The 21,502-nt window shown below is 40.5% G+C and overlaps 1 protein-coding gene across 7 annotated transcripts in view; it reads left to right on the top strand.

The window, feature by feature from the left end:
* Positions 1 to 661: 661 nt before the first annotated feature.
* Positions 662 to 21,502, top strand: part of LOC124143098 (sickle tail protein-like) — a 265,609-nt gene continuing 244,768 nt past the window's right edge. For 2 of the 7 annotated variants that reach the window (XM_046511905.2, XM_046511903.2), the window contains exons 1-2: positions 674 to 839; positions 2,842 to 3,050. In XM_046511905.2, the coding sequence (XP_046367861.1) occupies positions 2,870 to 3,050 (181 nt within the window). In that variant the 5' untranslated portion in view covers positions 674 to 839; positions 2,842 to 2,869. Of the gene's footprint in view, positions 840 to 2,841; positions 3,051 to 21,502 lie in introns of all 7 variants that reach the window. The other 5 variants (XM_046511904.2, XM_046511902.2, XM_046511901.2 and 2 more) reach the window with 4 other exon arrangements.

Genomic DNA, 21,502 nt, shown 5'->3' with positions numbered 1-21,502 from the left:
GATTATATATAGTCGAAATGTATCCGATTTCGCTTACGGTAATAAATATCACCAGTTAATCTTTGAACTTAATATTTCCCCGAATCCCCGAATATAGTAAATAATAAAAAAAATAATTGGAAGTTATAAACCGTTTCACGTTAAAGTTAACTGCATTACACCTGAAATTTGACACCCTGTGATCGAACGTGAACGCTATATATAGATATTCACGCCGTGAATTACTGGAAACCGGTGGTAAAATATCTGCACTTAATTCTTATATCAGAGTTGTTTTTTCCACAATATTTTCTTGCACCTAAATCAATTTCAAATTTCAAACCCCGACGACAGATAATTAGTTCCTAAGAAAGTAAATTCCAAACCAAAGGCATTGTTTACATATCCACAAAGCACGTGCTCGCTGTCAAAATAGTTTGATTAAACGGAGGAGTCTATTTATTTGAAGGTGATATGGGTTAATCGCGGTATACAGTTTACACGAACGAGTCCATCTGGATGTGTGGTTTTTATCTGTCTTTAATCTGACCACATCTGCCAATATTCACCTCTATTAACAAGTTCATTTGAGCAGATAAAACTCTCCATTCAGAAGCAATGCATCGCTTGCCCCAGTTCAGCACTTGGGCTCAACTGCTGTGGTGGGCGATAGTCAGTGCTCGTGTTTGATGTAGACTTTTCGAGTGGATATACGTTTCGAAGGAGGTGGTGGGGATTTAATCACACGGTGAATGCGAAAGTGTGTATGGATTACATTGTATGACGTCGCTATTTTGATTAGCTACACGATGACATAAACAGACATACAGGTGAGAGAAAAGATCCGGCGATCCCCAGTGGTAAGTTACCTGTGCGGAAAGTTTGTCATGATCCGACAGTGAACATAAAATGAGATTGTCTTCTTGAACATAATCTTTAAACTTTATCCTGTAGCCCAGAGCACTGATACAAGAGACAGTGTATCGTCTTACCTGACTGGGTTTAATTTCATTACTTGGCGGAAGTGTACAAGCTCTGTCATTCTACGACCTGGTGGCTGTCAAAGCCACGAGCTAGTTCCCGCGCTTGGTTTAGCCCGAGAAGTGCAAGGTAATATTATATTCCACGGTGATATTGTATATGAACTAGTATCGATTTTTATATTAGGGTCAGGTAGCATTGTACGTGAGTTCGACCTGTTCAGTAGATGTCAATATGTCATCTGAGGTAGCATAAATATTTTATTGAGAATTCATATTACGCAGAGAAAACTGTGCCAACGGTCCATGAAACCACGCAGCCTTCTTTGTAGGTGTAGCATAAATACTTTTCAGGATTTCAGTTTTGTATGTAATTGTGATATAGCTGGAATATTGCTGAATATGGAGACAAACAAAATACATCTATCTCACTCTCACTCACTCACTCACTCGCAGTATTAACTGGATAGAAAATATGAGAAATATCTTCAACACATCATCTTGTAAAAAATGCATGTAAATTCTGATATGTACTTCTTTCCTTGTACCCTCCAAATCTAATGGAGGAAACAAAGATTATTCATTCACTCATACAGATTGCAATGAGAGAACTTTCCCTTTAAATAAATGGCTATGTGAATTAAACAACCTCACAGAAATTAGTGATTTTAAAAAAAAAAATGAATGTGTTATGAGATCAAAATTATGTGATGGTAGCTGAAGTAATATGCTATGTTGAAGCTTAACTGTAAGTGTGAAAATATGTATGGAAATAAACAATGCTATTATTCCACACACACACTCACACACACACTCACACACACACACCAATACCCAAAGGCCCCACGACACACATATACACCTGACATCGTCTACACTTGAGAAGCAATATATATGACAATGTTGACAAAGTAGTTGATATCTCAGTCTAAACACAATCAGAAACCATAGTGTGAATTGGGCCCCAAGGAGCAACTCAAGACCATGGTTAAAGTCCCAACATAGGTACAATGTAGGAAGCTCGTCCCTCATGTCCCCGGTGGGGCTGCATCAGCTAACAGTGACATAAGCCATTTATTAAATCAAACTGAATTATACACATGATACAACATAGTTTTGCCACATTCATAACCTTCCCCACCTAGTTAAAATTCTATAATGAAATTAATTGTGAAATTTAAACTGAGCCTTTTTCTACCAAGGTTTAGTGTACATGAGTGTCCACTTCATCAGTAGATGAGAGATGCTTAGACAGGTAGAAGACAGATCTTGTTCCAGAAGGTCAAGTGAAATGAAGTCAATTTACTGGAAAATGTAATTGACTTTTGGTATTAGGAACTGCTCACGATCATGAATGCATGACACTCTGTTCTGGATAACAACGTTTTTTATTCTCGTTTAGAATGTTTCAGACCTGCTTCTTGCCCCTTCATCAGGTGAAGGATGAATGATCCCAATCATGATTAACACTCGGCATTTATCAGCATGCTACACACTGCATGGCCAAAGAAAACAAGGGTGGGTGGGAGGTTGGGTTTTGTTTTAGGCAGGTGGGTGGGGAGGTAGGGAGGCCTTTTAATGGAGAACTACTGGAAATTGGTTGTCACGGTTGGCTCCGTCTTCTTGGGCACTTAATTTCTCTGTGTAGAGTTGCGTCCCTTTGGCGCACCAGAAACCTATGATTGTGGGTTCGAATCCAGATTCGTCCCAATTATGTTTATAGGTTTGTCAGCACCATACCCGTGCTTGTGGGTTTCATCAAGTGGTAATTGTCTTGAAACCTGCATCACTTAGTGTTAATTAGTTAAGTTTATGAGTGACAGATTGCCACGTTTATTGCCTAACACTACCAGCACCAACACAGGTACTGTACATGTTTCAGCTTCAGAGACAGTTGTCGGGTGGACAGCATGAGTTCTCGTCTACCCACCCCGACCAAAACAGGTCAAAAGTCATCTCAGACTGCCCTGGGTCAAAGGTCATCACAGGTGTCATCACTCAGTCACGTCAGTCGCAAGGAGAAGTATCGCAGGATTAAATCACGTGCACAAGAGGGACCAAAATCGAAACTGCCAGGAACGAGACTGAGAGGTAAGACTTGTATTTGCCATTTTTTTAGTAAAATACCTAAGTGCTTTATTACATTTCAAGAATTTTGAAGCACTTAAGTTATATACTACTTAACTTTTGAGAGGGATAATCAGATATGTCATTCTATATATACTCTTCAAAAAAAGAAACGCAAATTAAGATTTTTGTGAGGTAGGATAATACATTTAAAGGAGGAACCATACAAGGTATTGATCCAAAATGTTGTGGAGAGAACACTTGGTGATTGCAGTCATCTCAGTTATCGGTGCCTAGGAAAAGTCCAAGGTGAAGGTCAGTGACCCTCAATAACACGTATGTCCCACGTTGGAATAGATAGCAGCCTGACATCTTCTGCCCATGGAAGAGAAGAGTATGCAAATCACATCCTGGGAAATGGTTGCCCACTCGGCCTGCAAATCAAAAGCCAACTGCTGCAACGTCGGGGGTTGTGGTTGACATTGGTGCAGCCGTCCATCAAATTTTTCCCACAGGTGCTCTATCGGGTTCAAATCTGGGGATCTGGAGGACCGGGGGAGTACATCAACATTGTTGTTGTGTAGACAGGCTCTTGTGATCCGTGCTGTATGCCGTCAAGCATTGTCCTGCTGGAATACACCGTTGCCGTTGGCTTCAATTTGGAGGACGTGTGGGAGGAGAATTTCGTTGATGTATTGTTGAGCCGTAAGATTGCCCTGGATATGGACCATGCCTGTCCTGCCATGATGAGAGATAGCCGCCCACATCATAACACTACCCCCACCAAACCTGTCCACTTCCTGTACACAGTTTCTGGCGTAATGTTCTCCCCGACGTCTGTAGACCTGTGCCCTTCCATCCCCTCGACAGAGGAGAAATCATGATTCATCACTGAACCAGAAATCTCTCCATTGCAGTTGAGGCCATGCCCTGTGTTGTTGTTGATGATGTTGTCGACGATGTTGTCGACGATGTTGTCGTCTCAATATGACGTATCAAACAAGACATCTTGCTTGTAGACCTGCTGTTCTTAAACAGTTTCATATGGTCTGGTCGGAGATTCTGCGCAGTCCGGGTATTTGGGATGCGTTTGATGTGGCTGTTGTCGTCCTTTCACGTAGGTGGCGCAGTCGGATGTTGCGATCTTAGGTGGGGGTGGTTATTCTTGGTAATCCCGACCTCGGCCGACCACGTGTTGACCCATGCTGTTGAAACCAATCCCATTGCCTTGTGATGGTGCTGGGCGCTACATTGAAAACGCTGGCAACAGCTGATCAGGATTTCCCCTGCTTCCAAGCGGCCTATGATGTTGTTTCTTTGCACTTCTGTTAATCTTCGCAAGTTCTTGAACTGTCACTGTTCGATTGACACAGATGCCAGGCAATCAAAAACCCTGCACTTTAACACCATTCATAGTGAGTGCAGCTCCATGGCCCTTTTGTTAATGTTTTTCCGAATCGTACATATTTTCCGACTCATGGTTTGCATGTTCTTGTTGTGATCATTTTGATCCGGGAAATTTGTCACTGACACTATGACACTTTAAACCTCTTCATTTTTAGCCGTATTGTGTTTCTTTTTTTTGAAGAGTATACGTTTGACGTATTATGAGAATCAGTCATGTGGATCAAGGAAAGATGAAAATATCCCTATCAAAAATAGAGTAGCATAGAGGAACATGTGCAGCTCGAACATATTGTTATGTTTCAGGTACCACACATAACCATATCACATGATGATTCTGTTTTCACTGTTTTTTCACTGCATTTACGTGTACACAACAGCTGATCTGTCCACAAGGTCCAGGAGGTAGGTTGGCATGTTTTTTCCAGGACACCATCTCGACAGTGTAGCTGCCTTTCTGTACGTCCACATGAAGAGAGATCAAGTATTTAGTAATCTTACTTGTAGGAAGTTACGATTCACTGATGTGTTGATGCATCGCAAATTTACACCAGACGATTTGACACACAATTCGCCAACACATGTATAGATTCATCATGTTCATGTTTTACTGCTGTATTGTTTTAAAAACATGGAATTCATAATTTTGGGGACAATATTGAGGTCTAATACCTATAGGTGTGTCATGATGGAATTTTGATGAAGTGAAATAACAAAAGGGTATCATAATGATGAAGTTGCATAACAAAAGGGTGTCATTATTATGAAGTGCCATGACACAAGGATGTCATTATGATGAAGTGCCATGACACAAGGGTGTCATTATGATGAAGTGCTGTTACATATGGGTGTCATTATGATGAAGTGCCATGACACTAGGGTGACATTATGATAAAGTGTCATGACACATGGGTGTCATTTTGATGGAGTGCCATAACACTAGGGTGTCATTTTGATGGAGTGCCATGGCACTAGGGTGTCATTATGATGGAGTGCCATGACACTAGGGTGTCATTATGATGGAGTGCCATGACACTAGGGTGTCATGATGATGGAGTGCCATGACACTAGGGTGTCATTTTGATGGAGTGCCATGGCACTAGGGTGTCATTATGATGGAGTGCCATGACACTAGGGTGTCATTATGATGGAGTGCCATGACACTAGGGTGTCATTTTGATGGAGTGCCATGACACAAGGGTGTCATTATGATGGAGTGCCATGACACTAGGGTATCATTATGATGGAGTGCAATGACACTAGGGTGTCATTATGATGGAGCGTCATGACACTAGGGTATCATTATGATGGAGTGCCATGACAATAGGGTGTCATTATGATAAAGTGTCATGACACATGGGTGTCATTATGATGAAGTGCCATGACATAAGGGTATCATTATGATGGAGTGCCAAGACACTAGGGTGTCATTATGATGGAGTGCCATTACACATGGGTATCATTATGATGAAGTGCCATGACACAAGGGTGTCATTATGATGAAGTGCCATGACACAAGGGAGTCATTATGATGAAGTGCCATGACACAAGGGTATCATTATGATGGAGTGCCATTACACATGGGTATCATTATGATGAAGTGCCATGACACAAGGGTGTCATTATGATGAAGTGCCATGACACAAGGGTGTCATTATGATGGAGTGCCATGACACAAGGGTGTCATTATGATGAAGTACCATGACACAAGGGAGTCATTATGATCGAGTGCCATGACACAAGGGTGTCATTAGGATTGAGTGCCATGACACTAGGGTGTCATTATGATGGTGTCATTATGATTGAGTGCCATGACACTAGGGTGTCATTATGATGGAGTGCCATGACACAAAGGTGTCATTATGATGAAGTGCCATTACACTAGGGTGTCATTATGGTGAAGTGTTAAGACACAAGATGGCATTATAATAAAGTACCATGACACAGGGATGCACTCTTGTTGGAGTGGAATGCGCTCTTGTTGGAGTGGAATGATGCTTGATTGTGATCATGATAAGTACATGCAGGGGAGTCGTCATTTGGTACTTTGTAATATAGTGTGTAATTTAAAGATAAATAGGAATATTTAATAATTATACCATTTTCCTCAGGGAGTTCAGCTCATTCTTTTTGAATCCATTCTATGGCACTATCTCTCCGGTGCATGTCATCATGTGGTTCACAGACACAACAGGTATTCCTGGAATTACACAACATGACTGTCACAGTGAGAGGACTGTCATATAGACGTGGGAGGTATTGCATGCTTTGTCAACACACTCCCTGATGGTTAGGCTAGCCTGTTTGTGGTAGGCCTGGTGTCGGTTAGCCTCATGTTGGTTAGCTTTGTTGGTTAGGATGGTGTTAGCCTCTTGTTGGTGAGCCTCATGTTGGTTAGGATGGTGTTGGTTAGCCTCATGTTGGTGAGCCTGGTGTTGGTTAGGCTGGTGTTAGTTAGCCTCATGTTGATTAGCCTCATGTTGGTGAGCCTGTGTTGGTAAGGCTGGTGTTAGTTAGCCTCATGTTGATTAGCCTCATGTTGGTGAGCCTGGTGTTGGTTAGGATGGTGTTAGCCTCTTGTTGGTGAGCCTCATGTTGGTTTGGATGGTGTTAGCCTCTTGTTGGTGAGGATGGTGTTGGTTAGGCTGGTGTTAGTTAGCCTCATGTTGGTGAGCCTGTGTTGGTAAGGCTGGTGTTAGTTAGCCTCATGTTGATTAGCCTCATGTTGGTGAGCCTGGTGTTGGTTAGGATGGTGTTAGCCTCTTGTTGGTGAGCCTCATGTTGGTTTGGATGGTGTTAGCCTCTTGTTGGTGAGGATGGTGTTGGTTAGGCTGGTGTTAGTTAGCCTCATGTTGGTGAGCCTCATGCTGGTTAGGATGGTGTTGGTTAGGCTGGTGTTAGTTAGCCTCATGTTGGTGAGCCTGGTGTTGGTTAGGATGGTGTTAGCCTCTTGTTGGTGAGCCTCATGTTGGTTTGGATGGTGTTAGCCTCTTGTTGGTGAGGATGGTGTTGGTTAGGCTGGTGTTAGTTAGCCTCATGTTGGTGAGCCTGGTGTTGGTTAGGATGGTGTTAGCCTCTTGTTGGTGAGCCTCATGTTGGTTTGGATGGTGTTAGCCTCTTGTTGGTGAGGATGGTGTTGGTTAGGCTGGTGTTAGTTAGCCTCATGTTGGTGAGCCTCATGCTGGTTAGGATGGTGTTGGTTAGGCTGGTGTTAGTTAGCCTCATGTTGGTGAGCCTCATGCTGGTTAGGATGGTGTTGGTTAGGCTGGTGTTAGTTAGCCTCATGTTGGTGAGCCTGGTGTTTGTTTAGCCTCATGCTGTTTACCAATGGTTTGTCACGCCCAATCTGAAATAATTACAGGTTGTTGTGTGGGCGCGTTCAGTTTGCTTAAAGTGACCTTAACAATATTAAAGTGATTGCATCAGGACCAGACAAACCAGTGGTTGACAGCATGAGCAACGATCACTGCCAGAAGGACATGTTGACCACCATATACTCTTTAGAGATCTGACAATAAGCATGGGATACTGATGACTTTTCATCCCTCGAATTCCCAGGGGTGCTTACAACAAGTATCAATATATTAATGTATTATTTTATTTTTTCAATTCATCCCGTTTATCACTTGGTTGGTCAAAAAAATACAAAAACCAATCCTCCTGATATAGCGAGTGTCTGTCCACCCCAATATTCCATATCCACACCGCATGTTATAAACTGATATACTTATAGCACACTCTAAGTAGACAATTAGACTTTGAGGCCTGTAGACTAAAGATAGACAAAGCCAACTCTGGAGGCCATGTTAATTCTCAACCACCTGCCTCCAAAGCTAAACATTCTTTCGGATTTGAAGTGGCGACTAAGTTTGTCTACACATGTAGACCATGTATGCTTTGGAAAAAAATTACACCTCACAACTTGAATTTAAGTTTATTTAAGCCGGTGAAAGGTGAAGTGAGGTTCAGGCCATCTTTCCAACATGCAAATGGTTGCTATGGTAATTAGAAAATGCCAGGCAATTTCCTAATTCCTGAAAGGGATGCACCCTGCTGTATGGTCAAATTCCAAGAAATTTCCAAAACTGCTCTTATCTGGGAACTGCTACCATGGTTGTTAAGCCCAAAGTTCCTGGGCATGCTCAGGTTTGTTTAGTCTTGTATGATACCTCACGGGCATTGGCAGTTTCCAGTCTTTCAAGCTTACCAGGAGGAAGAATTTCAGTGCATGTGATCTACTGGTAATTAACATGATTAATGTATAATATATTAAGGATATTTTGATTTTTTTGTCAAATAATATCTCATTAAGTGAAATTGATATTTTTGAGTATTGCAGAGTTAAATTTTGTAATCCCCCCTATTTACTTATAGTTCACTGTATGTTATTACTTTGTTGTGGTGGTATTTTTATGAGATAGAATATTTTTTCGGTCTCTGCTTCAAGACAATTAATGGTTTTTTCTGACAGGAGTAGTGGATCAAAGGGTTGTTAACAGACATTTTTCTCAGGGAATCTAGCAAACAATTTGGAAATAAGCCTTCTGTTTTTAAATTTGATGTAGTCCCATTGTAGAGTAGATACTTCTTATTTTAATTTGGAACTGAGTGCTTTAGCACGAGGTTTCAAATGTATAAATATTTTTCACCCCCTCCCCACCATCCACCATAACTGCTTGAGTCTCAAGTCGGTTTATTTATTTCTGTATCAATTGTCAGTATGTATTTTAGTGTAGGTATTCTCTTCCATCTGTTCCTGCATAACACTGATCATAACTTGTAAACAACCATCCCCACCAGTTAATAAATTCCAACTAAATTCTTATATATCAGCCATACTGCTTCACTCAGATATTCATCAAACATTTGCATGATTAAGTACATATATATTTTTTAATACTTTCATTGGTTGATTTAGGCAGACTCTAGCAAGCTTTATGGACCTCTACACAGTGAGTAATGTTCTTGAACTGACGTAACCTCAGTCTAATCTTGCAGATCTATCCTGACCCCGAGCATCTAGTGACTGTGGAGGTGCCCTCTAGACTCTTCTATGATGTTCAACAAACAATCGCTTTGTTTATTGAAATCAGTTTTGAACTCAAAAATTTACTTGTACAATATGGCAAGAGACTGGATAGAGACAATGATGCTATGAAATAAAAAAGTTTTCATTGTCTAATGTTAATTTCTTGAGGACTGAAAAACGTTTTAAGCCCCAAAAATAACAAAGGCATATTTTCAGTTGAACGTAATTTTTGAAAACATTTATTTGAAACAAAGTTTAGGATTGGCCTGTCCATAAAAATAGAAATGAGTCAGCCATTTGAAAATGTTTGATAATTTTTCATAATATTTCCAAACTTGAAAATTTGACATTTCACTTGGCCACAAAATGCACTTATCCAACACCGTCCTTAGACATATTTCCAAGGAGGGTGTAATATAGTCCAACACCATGACAGTGGAATATATGTATTTTAGGAAACCCAAACCAATCTAGATTATTTAAAAGCAAATCTAGCCAACTTTATTCCACTCCCCAAAAAATTAGAGGGGAGAATTGTATTGTTTCATCGACTGTTTGTTAGTGCAAGGGAAATATGGTGAATTGACTACCACAGAGTGCATTCACTGTGAGATGCGTTTCATCATTCACAGAATATTCATGACCTTCAGCGGTTTGTTTTTATGCCATTTTAACCAATATTACAGCAATATTACTGCAGGGGACACATGGGCTTCACATATTGTACCCATGTCAGGAATCGAACCTGGTTCCTTGGCATGACAAGCCAACGCTTTAACCACAAGACTACCCCACCAGACCTCAAAAATCAAAAATCAAATCAAATTACTTGTATATTTGAGAACACACACATGTTTATTTCTCCCGCAGTGTTTTAACATGTTTAAACCATATTCTTTCTTTATCCTTGTTAACTCCCTGAAGTAGAGACAATCCTGTCTCAAGTATGGACGTAGTTAAGTCATCAACACTTCAGGTGTAAACGATAACCTCTTGTTGTAGGAGGTTTTTGTTAAACAAACTTCCATGCTACCTGAGAGTGTGAGAGATCAAGGCCATGTTGATTCGCTTGAGAGTCGTAGCCCCAGCAAATGATGAAAGTCTTCACACATGTGGTCCACATAACCTACTTGCTACTCCGTGTGCATGGTCGACATTCATCAGCGGAACATTTAGATGTATACTGAAAGGCAAAAGAAACGGATCAAAATAATTTTTCGAAAAAAGAAAATTGAGAATGATTGGGGAAATGGACTTTATAAGACTCCAAAGATTATATTATTACTTTAAATCATGAAATTAATTCATCACCAAATTAATGCGAGCGTCGAGCCCTGTCCTCAAATGTGTCATGAAATTAATGCAAATAGCCCTGTCTTTGAACTATAAAGACTAACCAGCAACCGATAACATCAAGACTGTAGACTTGGAATGTCATCATATAATATGGGGTGAGAGCAGTTCACTTGAATAATAACATTTCCTATCTTCACTAGTGGTGTAACGATACGGCGATACAGTATTGTATCCCGATGCACAGCCCACGATACGATGCATCGATTTGGAAAGCATGTATCGCGATACATACGATATTTTCATAACACAGTTTTACTTACCAGTACTTTTAAAAATGAAATACGTTTAACAGTTTCAAAGCCAGTTTGTTGTTTCAGTAAAACATACTGTATTGCTGACAATTTGCTATAACAGTAAATAAACACCTTATATCTTCTTCAACTGTACTTGTCACAGAAAGACATCAACTTGGCTTAGCTTGTACCAGTAAACATTGTATCGTGATACGTATCGTATCGCGACCGTATCGCGACCCTCCCGTATCGTTACACCTCTAATCTTCACAAACTTGAAGGAGATGAGAATGAAAATCTAGTTCCACCTTTCACGGGCATTTTTTGTGTGACTGATAACTTAAAAACAGATTCTTTTCAAACTTGGGAACACAATATACAAATAGAAGTGGTGCAGTGCAAAGCTTTGTTTCAATATTTGGATTTTCTGAAAAAATACAGCTATTTTGCTTTTTTTTAACTTAGATATTTTTTGCTTTAACAATTTTTCGACCTTTAACCTGAAAACTACTTAGTGGATTCTTTTCCAATTGGGGGTGCAGTTTCTATTCCAATAGGAGAGGTGCAGTGCATAGTTTGATTTCAATAAGTGGATTTTCTGGGAAAATATTGTTTTTTTCATGTCAAGTGTACCTTAAGCTTGCCGATGATGCCCCTCCGCATCTTTAAATCATCCTATTACAATGTTATAGTTTTGTGCCTTTTAAGAGAAAACAGCTCCAACATTAAGACTTCACGATATCTCCAATATCAAAATTGTTCTTCATCTGATTAGGGAGTCAAGGATGGGGGTATTAGTGAGCCCTGCTCCCTTTCTGCCTTGTTGTTATTTCTTTGAGAGGTATTTAGAAGTTGGAGTACTAAGTTAGGATAAGATTTATGGATGAAGAACTTCTTTATTACAATTAGGATCAACCTTTCGGGGGAGGTTCTAACACCATTATCAAGCAACGTTGTTGTTGTTGTTGTTAAGACATTTCAGCTTGTCATGTACCTCATTTGTATCATGTATACAGAGACACCAACAAATATGGTATGGTCACTGGTTGCATTTATGCAAAGTTTGCATAACCTGTTTACAAACCGCGGGGCACAGGTGGCCCAGTCGTCTAAGGCGCCGCGATTCGCTGTGCAGAGTTGCGACCCTTGGGCACACCAAAACCTATGATTGTGGGTTCGAATCCCGGTCCACCCCGATTATGTTTCTAGGTTTGTCAGCACCATACCCGTGCTCGTGTAATTCACTGAAGTGGTAAACGTCTGAGACCTTCATCACTTTGGGCTTTCCTCCCACATTAAGCTGACACGCCATGATATAACTGTAATAATGTTCAAAGCGGCATAACACCAAACTGACTCACTCATTTTACAAGCCGCAGGTTAACCCCACAAGTATAATGTTACAGATAGCCAAAGGCATGAAGATATAGTGTCCTTGTCTTCACTGTTACATATATAATATATGTGACAAGTGTTGGGGATTGTAGTGGTAAACCCAGTCCAGCCTTTCTATGTTCTGGCAAAGGGTCTGGTTGTGATGAACTGTATTACATAACAATGTCTGTTTGATTGTGGGGAGTTGTGCCAGAGATGGAATGTTTGCCAAAGTGGAACTGTACCAAGATTCTTGATGCAGAAGATCTAACAGGGATCTTTCAACCTTGCAGGAGGGTATGTGTGGGCGTGTCGGTGCGTGTCGATGTGAGCGTGTGTGTGTGCCAGTCATCCAATTTGCTGCTATTGGCTGTGCAGAGTTGTGTCCCTTTAGCGTTGCAGAAAACTATCACCATGTGTTCAGACAGACAGACAGACAAATAAGATAAGATAAGATCTTTTAAATGACAAAACATTATCACACACACACACACACACACACACACACACACACACACACACACACACACACACACACACACACACACACACACACACACACACACGATTCTATCACCATGTTGGTTCTTCCAAAAAACATAATACTTCAGAACGCTTTTGCTGAGAGTACATATTCGATAAATATGTGATAAGGATGGGTTTACCAATCTATTCTTAGGAAAACACAATTTGTGTACTTCAGATTTCCTATCACCAATGTTCAAAGAGACAATAACATCTAAATTCAACTCCCTTAAACTTCAACAAACTAAGGACATACAGGATAGTTAAAAATGAAATAAAATTAGAACCCTATCTCAGTCACTGTAAACTAAGAAAATATCGAGTGCACTTTTCTAAACTAAGATTAAGTAACTATAAATTACATATTGAACTTTGAAGACATACAAGGCCACCAACCCCACTACATGTTCAACCATTTATAATAAAAACACTACATACTTCACTGTAACAAACACACTCAAGAAAGAAATATCCTTTTTGGAAAATTATCCACACAAAATGTAAATGTCAACAATCATGAAAACAAATTATGTCACTACATCCTATTTAATAAGGAAGCCATCAATATCAGTTGCATTTGTTTATCATTTCAAGCAATAAATACCCCTTGATCTTAATCAACCAATGACATTTTATGTATAATATCATCAAATATGTAATATTGATATATTTTTTAATTGTTTTTTGTGTTTACAGGAATGTATGTATGTCTGTATATATGGATATATGAATCATAATGTTTTGTCATTTACAAAAATGAACCATTTCCGTAATAAATGTTTCAGCAATAAATATTATCTTATCTATCTTATCTTATATTGACATACATACCTGTAAACATAAAAAAATCATTTAAAAAATTATCAATATTACAGATCATCTCATTTTCTATAAATCACGATATGTTTATTTTCCACCCATACACAGACATTTGTTTTTAGTAAGCCAATTCATGTGTTCATTTTGACTGATGTTTAACACGCCACAAATGGTGTTTACACCCCTGTGTGGGGTTCTCAAGCCAGGAGCCACCGCCGCCATCCCTCAACAGTGTTAGATAACACTATTCAGCCAGTCACAGAGGAATTGCCTGGTAATGAGAGATATGCCGATTTGTCTACTGCCATAAACTCTCCTTGGAACCAAAACATACCATTATCACTCTGTTAGCGCCAATTACAGAATGGGCTTATCTGCTGAACTCCAGGACGGAAGCAACCAATGAGAGTAATCTGTAGAGTTGTACCTTGACCTGGCTAATTGCACTGATCAACAAAGGCAATTATTCTCAACCGGAAATTCTTGTAGTCTTGACGTCAAATAAATAACTTAACTGGTCATATCTTTATTGGCCATTTCAAAATGGGTGAATAAATATATTGTGAGGACTGTGTATCGTTTGTTCTGTGGAGCTGATATGGAAGCACTCCGGATACTACAGATTATTATGTTTTCAGACTTTGTTTTTTTTTCCAGTTTTTTTAAGTATGCAATGTATCCTCATTCAAAGAAAGGGCAGTGAGGTAGTGTAGTGGTTAAATCGTTCGCTCATCAAGCCAAAAGCCCGGGTTCGATTCCCCACATGGCAATAATATATGGAAGTCCATTTCTGGTGTACTCCGCCTTGATATTGCTGGAATATTGATACAAGTGGCGTAAAATCATATTCACTCACTCTCTCAAAGAAACACATCACTAATCCTGACATCATTTGTTTGAATGCAAATTTGCCCCAAGCTCACACACTACAATGGATTGGGAGATCTATGATCTGTTACGTAATGTAGGGGGCACGGGTGGCCCAGTCGTCTAAGGCGCCACGATTCGCTGTGCAGAGTTGCGTCCCTTGGGCACGCCAAAAACCTATGATTGTGGGTTCGAATCCTGGTTCGCCCCGATTATGTTTCTAGGTTTGTCAGCACCATACCCATGTTTGTGGGTTTCACCGAAGAGGTAAACATCTGAGACCTGCATCACTTCGGGCTTTCCTCCCACATTAAGCTGACATGCCGCGTAATAGCTGTAATACTGTTAAAAGTGGCGTTAAACCCAACTCACTCACTCACGTAATGTAGCCTCTCCTCAGATATCTATAATGTTGGGTTGTAATGAGGAACTGCTTGTCAATGTCTGTCATTACCTGTCTCTTTGGATTAGGAACACTCTGTGACCAGTGAAATCCGGTCTTCAGCAACCCATGCTTGTTGTAAGAGGCGACTATGCTTGTCATATTAAAGAGGTGACTAACGGGATTGGGTGGTCAGGCTTGCTGGCTTGGTAGATGCATAGAATCATATCCTAACTGCATGGATCAATGCTCATGATGTCAATCACTGGATTGTCTGGTCAGGCTTGATTATTTACAGACTGCTTTCATATGGCGGGAATATTGCTGAGTGCTGTGTTAAACAACAAAAGACAAAACGTAAGAGGCAACTTAGCTTGTCTTAAGAGGTGACTAACGGGATTGGGTGATCAGGCTCGCTGACTTTTGTATCCCAATTGCGTGGGTCGATACTCATGATGTCAATCACTGGTTTGTCTGTTTCAGACTTGATTATTTACAGACCGCCATCATATAGCAGGAATATTGCCAAGTGCAGCGATAATAATGTCTGCTCCAGATTAGATTTTTTACAGACTGCCGTCATATAGCTGAAATATAGCTGAGTGCGGCGTTAAACAACAAACAAAAGAAACACTCTGTAATTAAGAAACATGTAGGTTTCATTCACTGATATTGAGGACTCCCTGACAAGCTGTTTTCCAATACAGACTCACAATACTCTCATGTTCAATACCATGTACATGTCAGTAAATGAGTGACACCTGTCATCTGGATATTGACTAACGGATCTCATCAGGTGTGGGTGTTTGTGTCCACGGAGAAGTGTGGACATGCTGTCTCAGGTGTGAAGTCCAGCTGTGGGAAGTGGACAGCGGTCAGACATGTGGCAGTGTTTGCACTGAACAGAGATACTGGCTGCTATCCACTGCCAACGTGGTGATTCCATTTTCTGAAATAGAGACTTGTCGCCTATAATTGAAACAACACATTGTCTGCATATACTGATGGAAATGAATATTGGAACTCCAAATTTGTTCACAAAATTAAGTAAGCAACCCTAAAAGCCCCTATAGGTTGCCTCACCTTTTCGGACATACCCTTTACGACCAAACACTTAATGGCCTGGCGGGCCTGTGCATGAAATACACATTTGTCAGAAAGCGCACATTAAATTTCCAATTAAGTACTGTAAACATTCATACTGTTTGCATTCAAACTCAGTCATGACACTGTGTTGAGTCAATTATCGTATTTGATAATCTCAACACGGCAACTCACAAAAATATCTCGTCGCAGTATTGTTGTTGGTGTGGTATTCGCAATATTTTAACGTTGCAGAAATAAAGCTGTTTACAGTAAGTAATAAGGGAACGCATAATTTTAGACACAGTAAAATGATATGCTGTCACGGGTTCCCAGCCTTGTCTGCCAAGTATGCATTGGAAACAATGCCCACAAACACATCTCGACATTTGATTCTGACATGTGTTGAATTTGTATGCGCACTATTTGAAATGTACTGACAGTAAAGCTTACTTCCCTATATTTTTTATTATTTACTTATGCATTTCCAGCAGTATATCTTCCATTCCAAGTGATTTTGTGCGAAATAGAAGAAGAAGAAGAAAATTTATTGTACATAAACACCCACAGGGGGCAGGGTACAAAACATGAATATGACTAATAAAAACATTGACATACAAAACAGAATACAAATATTGCTATGATTATATTGCTAGAGAGGAGATGCAGAGTTTCTTTGCCTGAACGTTTTGTGAATGAAATTGGAGATAATTTTTGCAAAAGGCTCTGGTGGATTTAATAGTATTTTACGATTAGTGAACAGTTACGACACTTGTGTCATATATACACATGATGTTCTCTTTTCATTTTCATATTTAAGACAAGAAAACATTTTACTTTCACTTTTCTTGCAGGATTTAAAATACTTATGTTCCAACTTTGAGTGAAAATGACAACTTAAAATCATCTCCAAATTATGCTAAAATAAATTGACAAGGTCAAGACAAAAGTAGATTAGGCCTTGACAAGGCCGAAGCAACTCTGAATTATTCTAAGTCAAATTGACAAGGGTAAATAAGGCTGAAATAGTCCAAATGGCAAGGTGTCAACAAGGTGTCAAGACTTGTTAACACACTGTTGACAAGAATTTTAAAATGAGGTTAGCTGAAGCATCTTCTTCTCTGAAAGGTTGCCGAGGATAGAGCCAGCCTGAGATGGCTGTCCTAACAATTTCGATTCAAGTATCAAATTTTCCTTTGTTTATCTGCTAACTGAAATTATATATCAGACAATATGAAGCACCCATTACATCACTGCAGCTACTTCTGTGATGCAAAGAAATCTATTATTTCATGCATGTATGTGTAATACTTTAATGCTATATTTAATAAATAAAATAGTGTACAATGAATCCATGACCCCCCCCAAAATAAAAAGTTGAATTTTGAAAATGTTGAAATCACCAGCCTTTTTGATCCATCAAATGACAAATTACAAAATTGGCTTGCATTGCATTGTATTCATGGCAGCATGTTCAGAGAACTAAACATAATCTGAAATGTCTCTTTTGTTAGTTTATATCTCACCACCTACCAACCAGCATTTTCCCAAAAATCTGTGCACCAAGAATAAGTCATTCCAAAAATTATCCATGGACATGCTTGAAGTTGAAATCATGGTAAAAGAAAACCCTTGATATTCCCAGGTTGTCAAATATCTTATGTCAAGATGTATTCAGGTATAGATTTCCAAGTCAACAGGTGCTGGTCAGAAATGGAACTAATCCTCACCCCCTTTCCACTGTCACACCCTGGGTAATCCCCCTCTCCGCCACCCGTTCACACCCCTAGGATAACAAGACTCAGGGACACAGAAGCTGGTCCCACGCCCCGGGGTACCAGTCAAACTTGGCTACCCAGAGTGTCGGGGACTGTGCCCCTGAGTAACACATTCTGAACGTTGTGTTAGGGTCAACATGGGAAGCCTATGCAAGCACCACTAAACCCTCTATTTTGTGGTGTTGTGTTAAGTAATGTGACAGGTAAACATTGATGGGCGGTCAGTGACTCCCACTTGTGTACTGTCTTTATCAAGTTGTCTTTGATATATACCTAAAGAAAATGACCGCCTCTGTGGTCTAGTTGGTAAAATGTGTCTGCCCGTCGAGAGAGGAAGGTCTGTGGTTCAATCCACTGCCACGTCGTACCAAGGATGTTAATAGATGATACCTGTTGTTTACCTGTCTGGCGCTCGGCATTGTGGGTTTAAGACAAGGACTGCTATACCATGTCTGAATGGGGTATCCATGTTAGACTGTGTCATGGTATCTCAGTGTAAGTGGGCTAGCACTATGAAAAAAACAGGCATTGCTACAGACTTATATAAGTAGCCACACAAGCATGGATGTAGGTGTATAAATGCTATAATCATCAACTAGACGTTAAACCCAATTTCACCTCACCCCACCCAAATAAATAAGATGAAATGACAGTGGTCGATTTATTAATAAGTGAGAATTCGTAATAGTTATATGGATTATATGACTTTTCTGACTGATCAATCTTCCAAATATATTTGCAACTTAGATTCACCATCTTGATGCTGTTTTATCACAAATTGGGTAAAATAATCTGTTTCATTTAAAATGCTGTAATTTCTAATTGGCAAATTACATAAGGAAATCTCACCATAATATGTGTACAGGACAAGTTGTCGGTCTGCATTTAAAATTGGTATAAGTTTTAATTTTTAGAAATTAATAATCTTGGAAAGGCAGTGGTTCATCTTCAGATGAATTAAACACCAGGTCTTTCAGCAATGTGATGTTGGTGCTACTGGTATATGATTGTAGCTCTCATGCTTTGATATGGACTTATCGGAGTATACTCAGCACTAACATTGTTTTGTGAGACAGGCCCTGTATTTTTTATATCTTCAATGAAAATTAGCTTAGCTTTGAGTTCTTCTAGTAAGTCACAGTTTGATAAATGATGATGATGATGATGAGCTTCGAGTTCTTCTAGTAAGTCACAGTTTGATAAATGATGATGATGATGATGAGCTTCGAGTTCTTCTAGTAAGTCACAGTTTGATAAATGATGATGATGATGATGATGATGATTTTAACCTTTGTGTATGGATGCCTGCTCTGGGGCCAGTGAACCATGACTAGTTTCTACACTGCTTCCCCTCGGCAATGTGAAAGTCAGCCTGTTGATATTCAAGATGTGGTACAAGATATGTGTTCACCCCAACGTGCCTGATAAAATCAGCTTTTGTGCTAAGGTGGGCCTTTTCTAATTCTCAAGTTATTATCCCCCGCCATGAAGTGGAATGGGGATATAGGAATGGGTGCTGTCCGTCCGTCCTTTTGTCCTTCGGTCCATCCGTCCGTCCATCATATTTCGTTTCCGGAGCAGATCTTGAAAACCGTACCATATTTCTTCACCAAACTTGGCACATAGATAGATCTAGTGGTGAACTGGTGCCTTTTGATAGTTTGTGATTTTTCGAGTTTCCATGGCAACGACTTTGATTTAGACTGAAAATGGCGGTAGTCCTCGTTTCTGGAGCAGATCTTGAGAACCGTATTATATTTCTTCACCAAACATGGCACATAATGTCATCTCACAGTATTGAATACATTTCCTTTCTTGTTGGTAAGTTCTGCATTGCTTGAGTGTATGTTCCTCCAAAAGTGTCATGGACACAGTTGTTGCATTCACTGACTAACTTCATGCAGAAACACAACTCATTACAAATACAACAGTGTAACTGATCTTAAACCTACTCAACTGTATAAACACTATATATTCTTGTCAACCATACTCTGTACTTCACTTGCTTGATAACGGTGTCAGAACCTTCACCGAAACCATCGCTCCTAATTGTAATAAAGAAGTTGTTCGTTCATATGTCTCATCCTTACTCATAACAAATTCAGTTACATATTCTATCATAAACTGCAGATAGAAAAACAACACCAGTTTTAACTTTTTTTAGTGCTGCAATTAGGCCATTTACATTGCACACAACCCGACATGTCATATTGGCTGGGGATGTGAGTATTTCATGCTTGTCTTTCTTATTTCACCAGCAGTGCTTTTGAGAGCTCACTTCAAAATTTTGTGTTTTATCTTATTTGACCACAACCCTTTATTTTAAAATATCCTAAAAACCGAGAAACAGAAAACAGCCTTAGATATTTAAAAAATGTCTTAAAATTGTGTTAAGTATGCAAAAAAAATTTTTTTATTCCATTTTAGCATTTCTTTCTAAGTTGGTATTATTCATGAATACAACACACACAGGCAACCCACCAGATAGCCCACACAGGTGACCCACCACCGATAGCCCACACAGATGACCCACCACTGATAGCCCACGCAGGCAACCCACCACTGATAGCCCACACAGGCAACCCACCACTAATAGCCCACACAGATGACCCACCACTGATAGCCCACACAGGCCACCCACCACTGATAGCCTACACAGGCCACCCACCACTGATAGCCTACACACGCAACCCACCACTGATAGCCTACACAGGCCACCCACCACTGATAGCCTACACAGGCCACTCACCACTGATAGCCCACACAGGCAACCCACCACTGATAGCCTACACAGGCAACCCACCACTGATAGCCCACACAGATGACCCACCACTGATAGCCTACACAGGCAACCCACCACTGATAGCCTACACACGCAACCCACCACTGATAGCCTACACAGGCCACCCGCCACTGATAACCTACACAGGCCACCCACCACTGATAACCTACACAGGCCACCCACCACTGATAACCTACACAGGCCACCCACCACTGATAACCTGCACAGGCCACCCACCACTGATAACCTACACAGGCCACCCACCACTGATAACCTACACAGGCAACCCACCACTGATAACCTACACAGGCCACCCACCACTGATAACCTACACAGGCCACCCACCACTGATAACCTACACAGACCACCCATCACTGATAACCTACACAGGCCACCCACCACTGATAACCTACACAGGCCACCCACCACTGATAACCTACACAGGCCATCCACCACTGATAGCCTACACAGGCCACCCACCACTGATAACCTACACAGGCCACCCACCACTGATAACCTACACAGGCAACCCACCACTGATAACCTACACAGGCCACCCACCACTGATAGCCTACACAGGCCACCCACCACTGATAACCTACACAGGCAACCCACCACTGATAACCCACACAGGCCACCCACCACTGATAACCTACACAGGCCACCCACCACTGATAACCTACACAGGCCACCCACCACTGATAGCCTACACAGGCCACCCACCACTGATAACCTACACAGGCAACCCACCACTGATAGCCTACACAGGCCACCCACCACTGATAGCCCACACAGGCAACCCACCACTGATAGCCTACACAGGCCACCCACCACTGATAGCCTA

The sequence above is a fragment of the Haliotis rufescens genome, unplaced genomic scaffold (genome assembly GCF_023055435.1).
Source record: "Haliotis rufescens isolate VD_foot unplaced genomic scaffold, xgHalRufe1.0.p SCAF_10, whole genome shotgun sequence".
In the NCBI taxonomy this organism is placed as follows: Eukaryota; Metazoa; Mollusca; class Gastropoda; order Lepetellida; family Haliotidae; genus Haliotis; species Haliotis rufescens.
The sequence above is the reverse complement of the archived record's forward strand: the minus strand, read 5'-3'. Positions and strand labels throughout refer to the sequence as shown.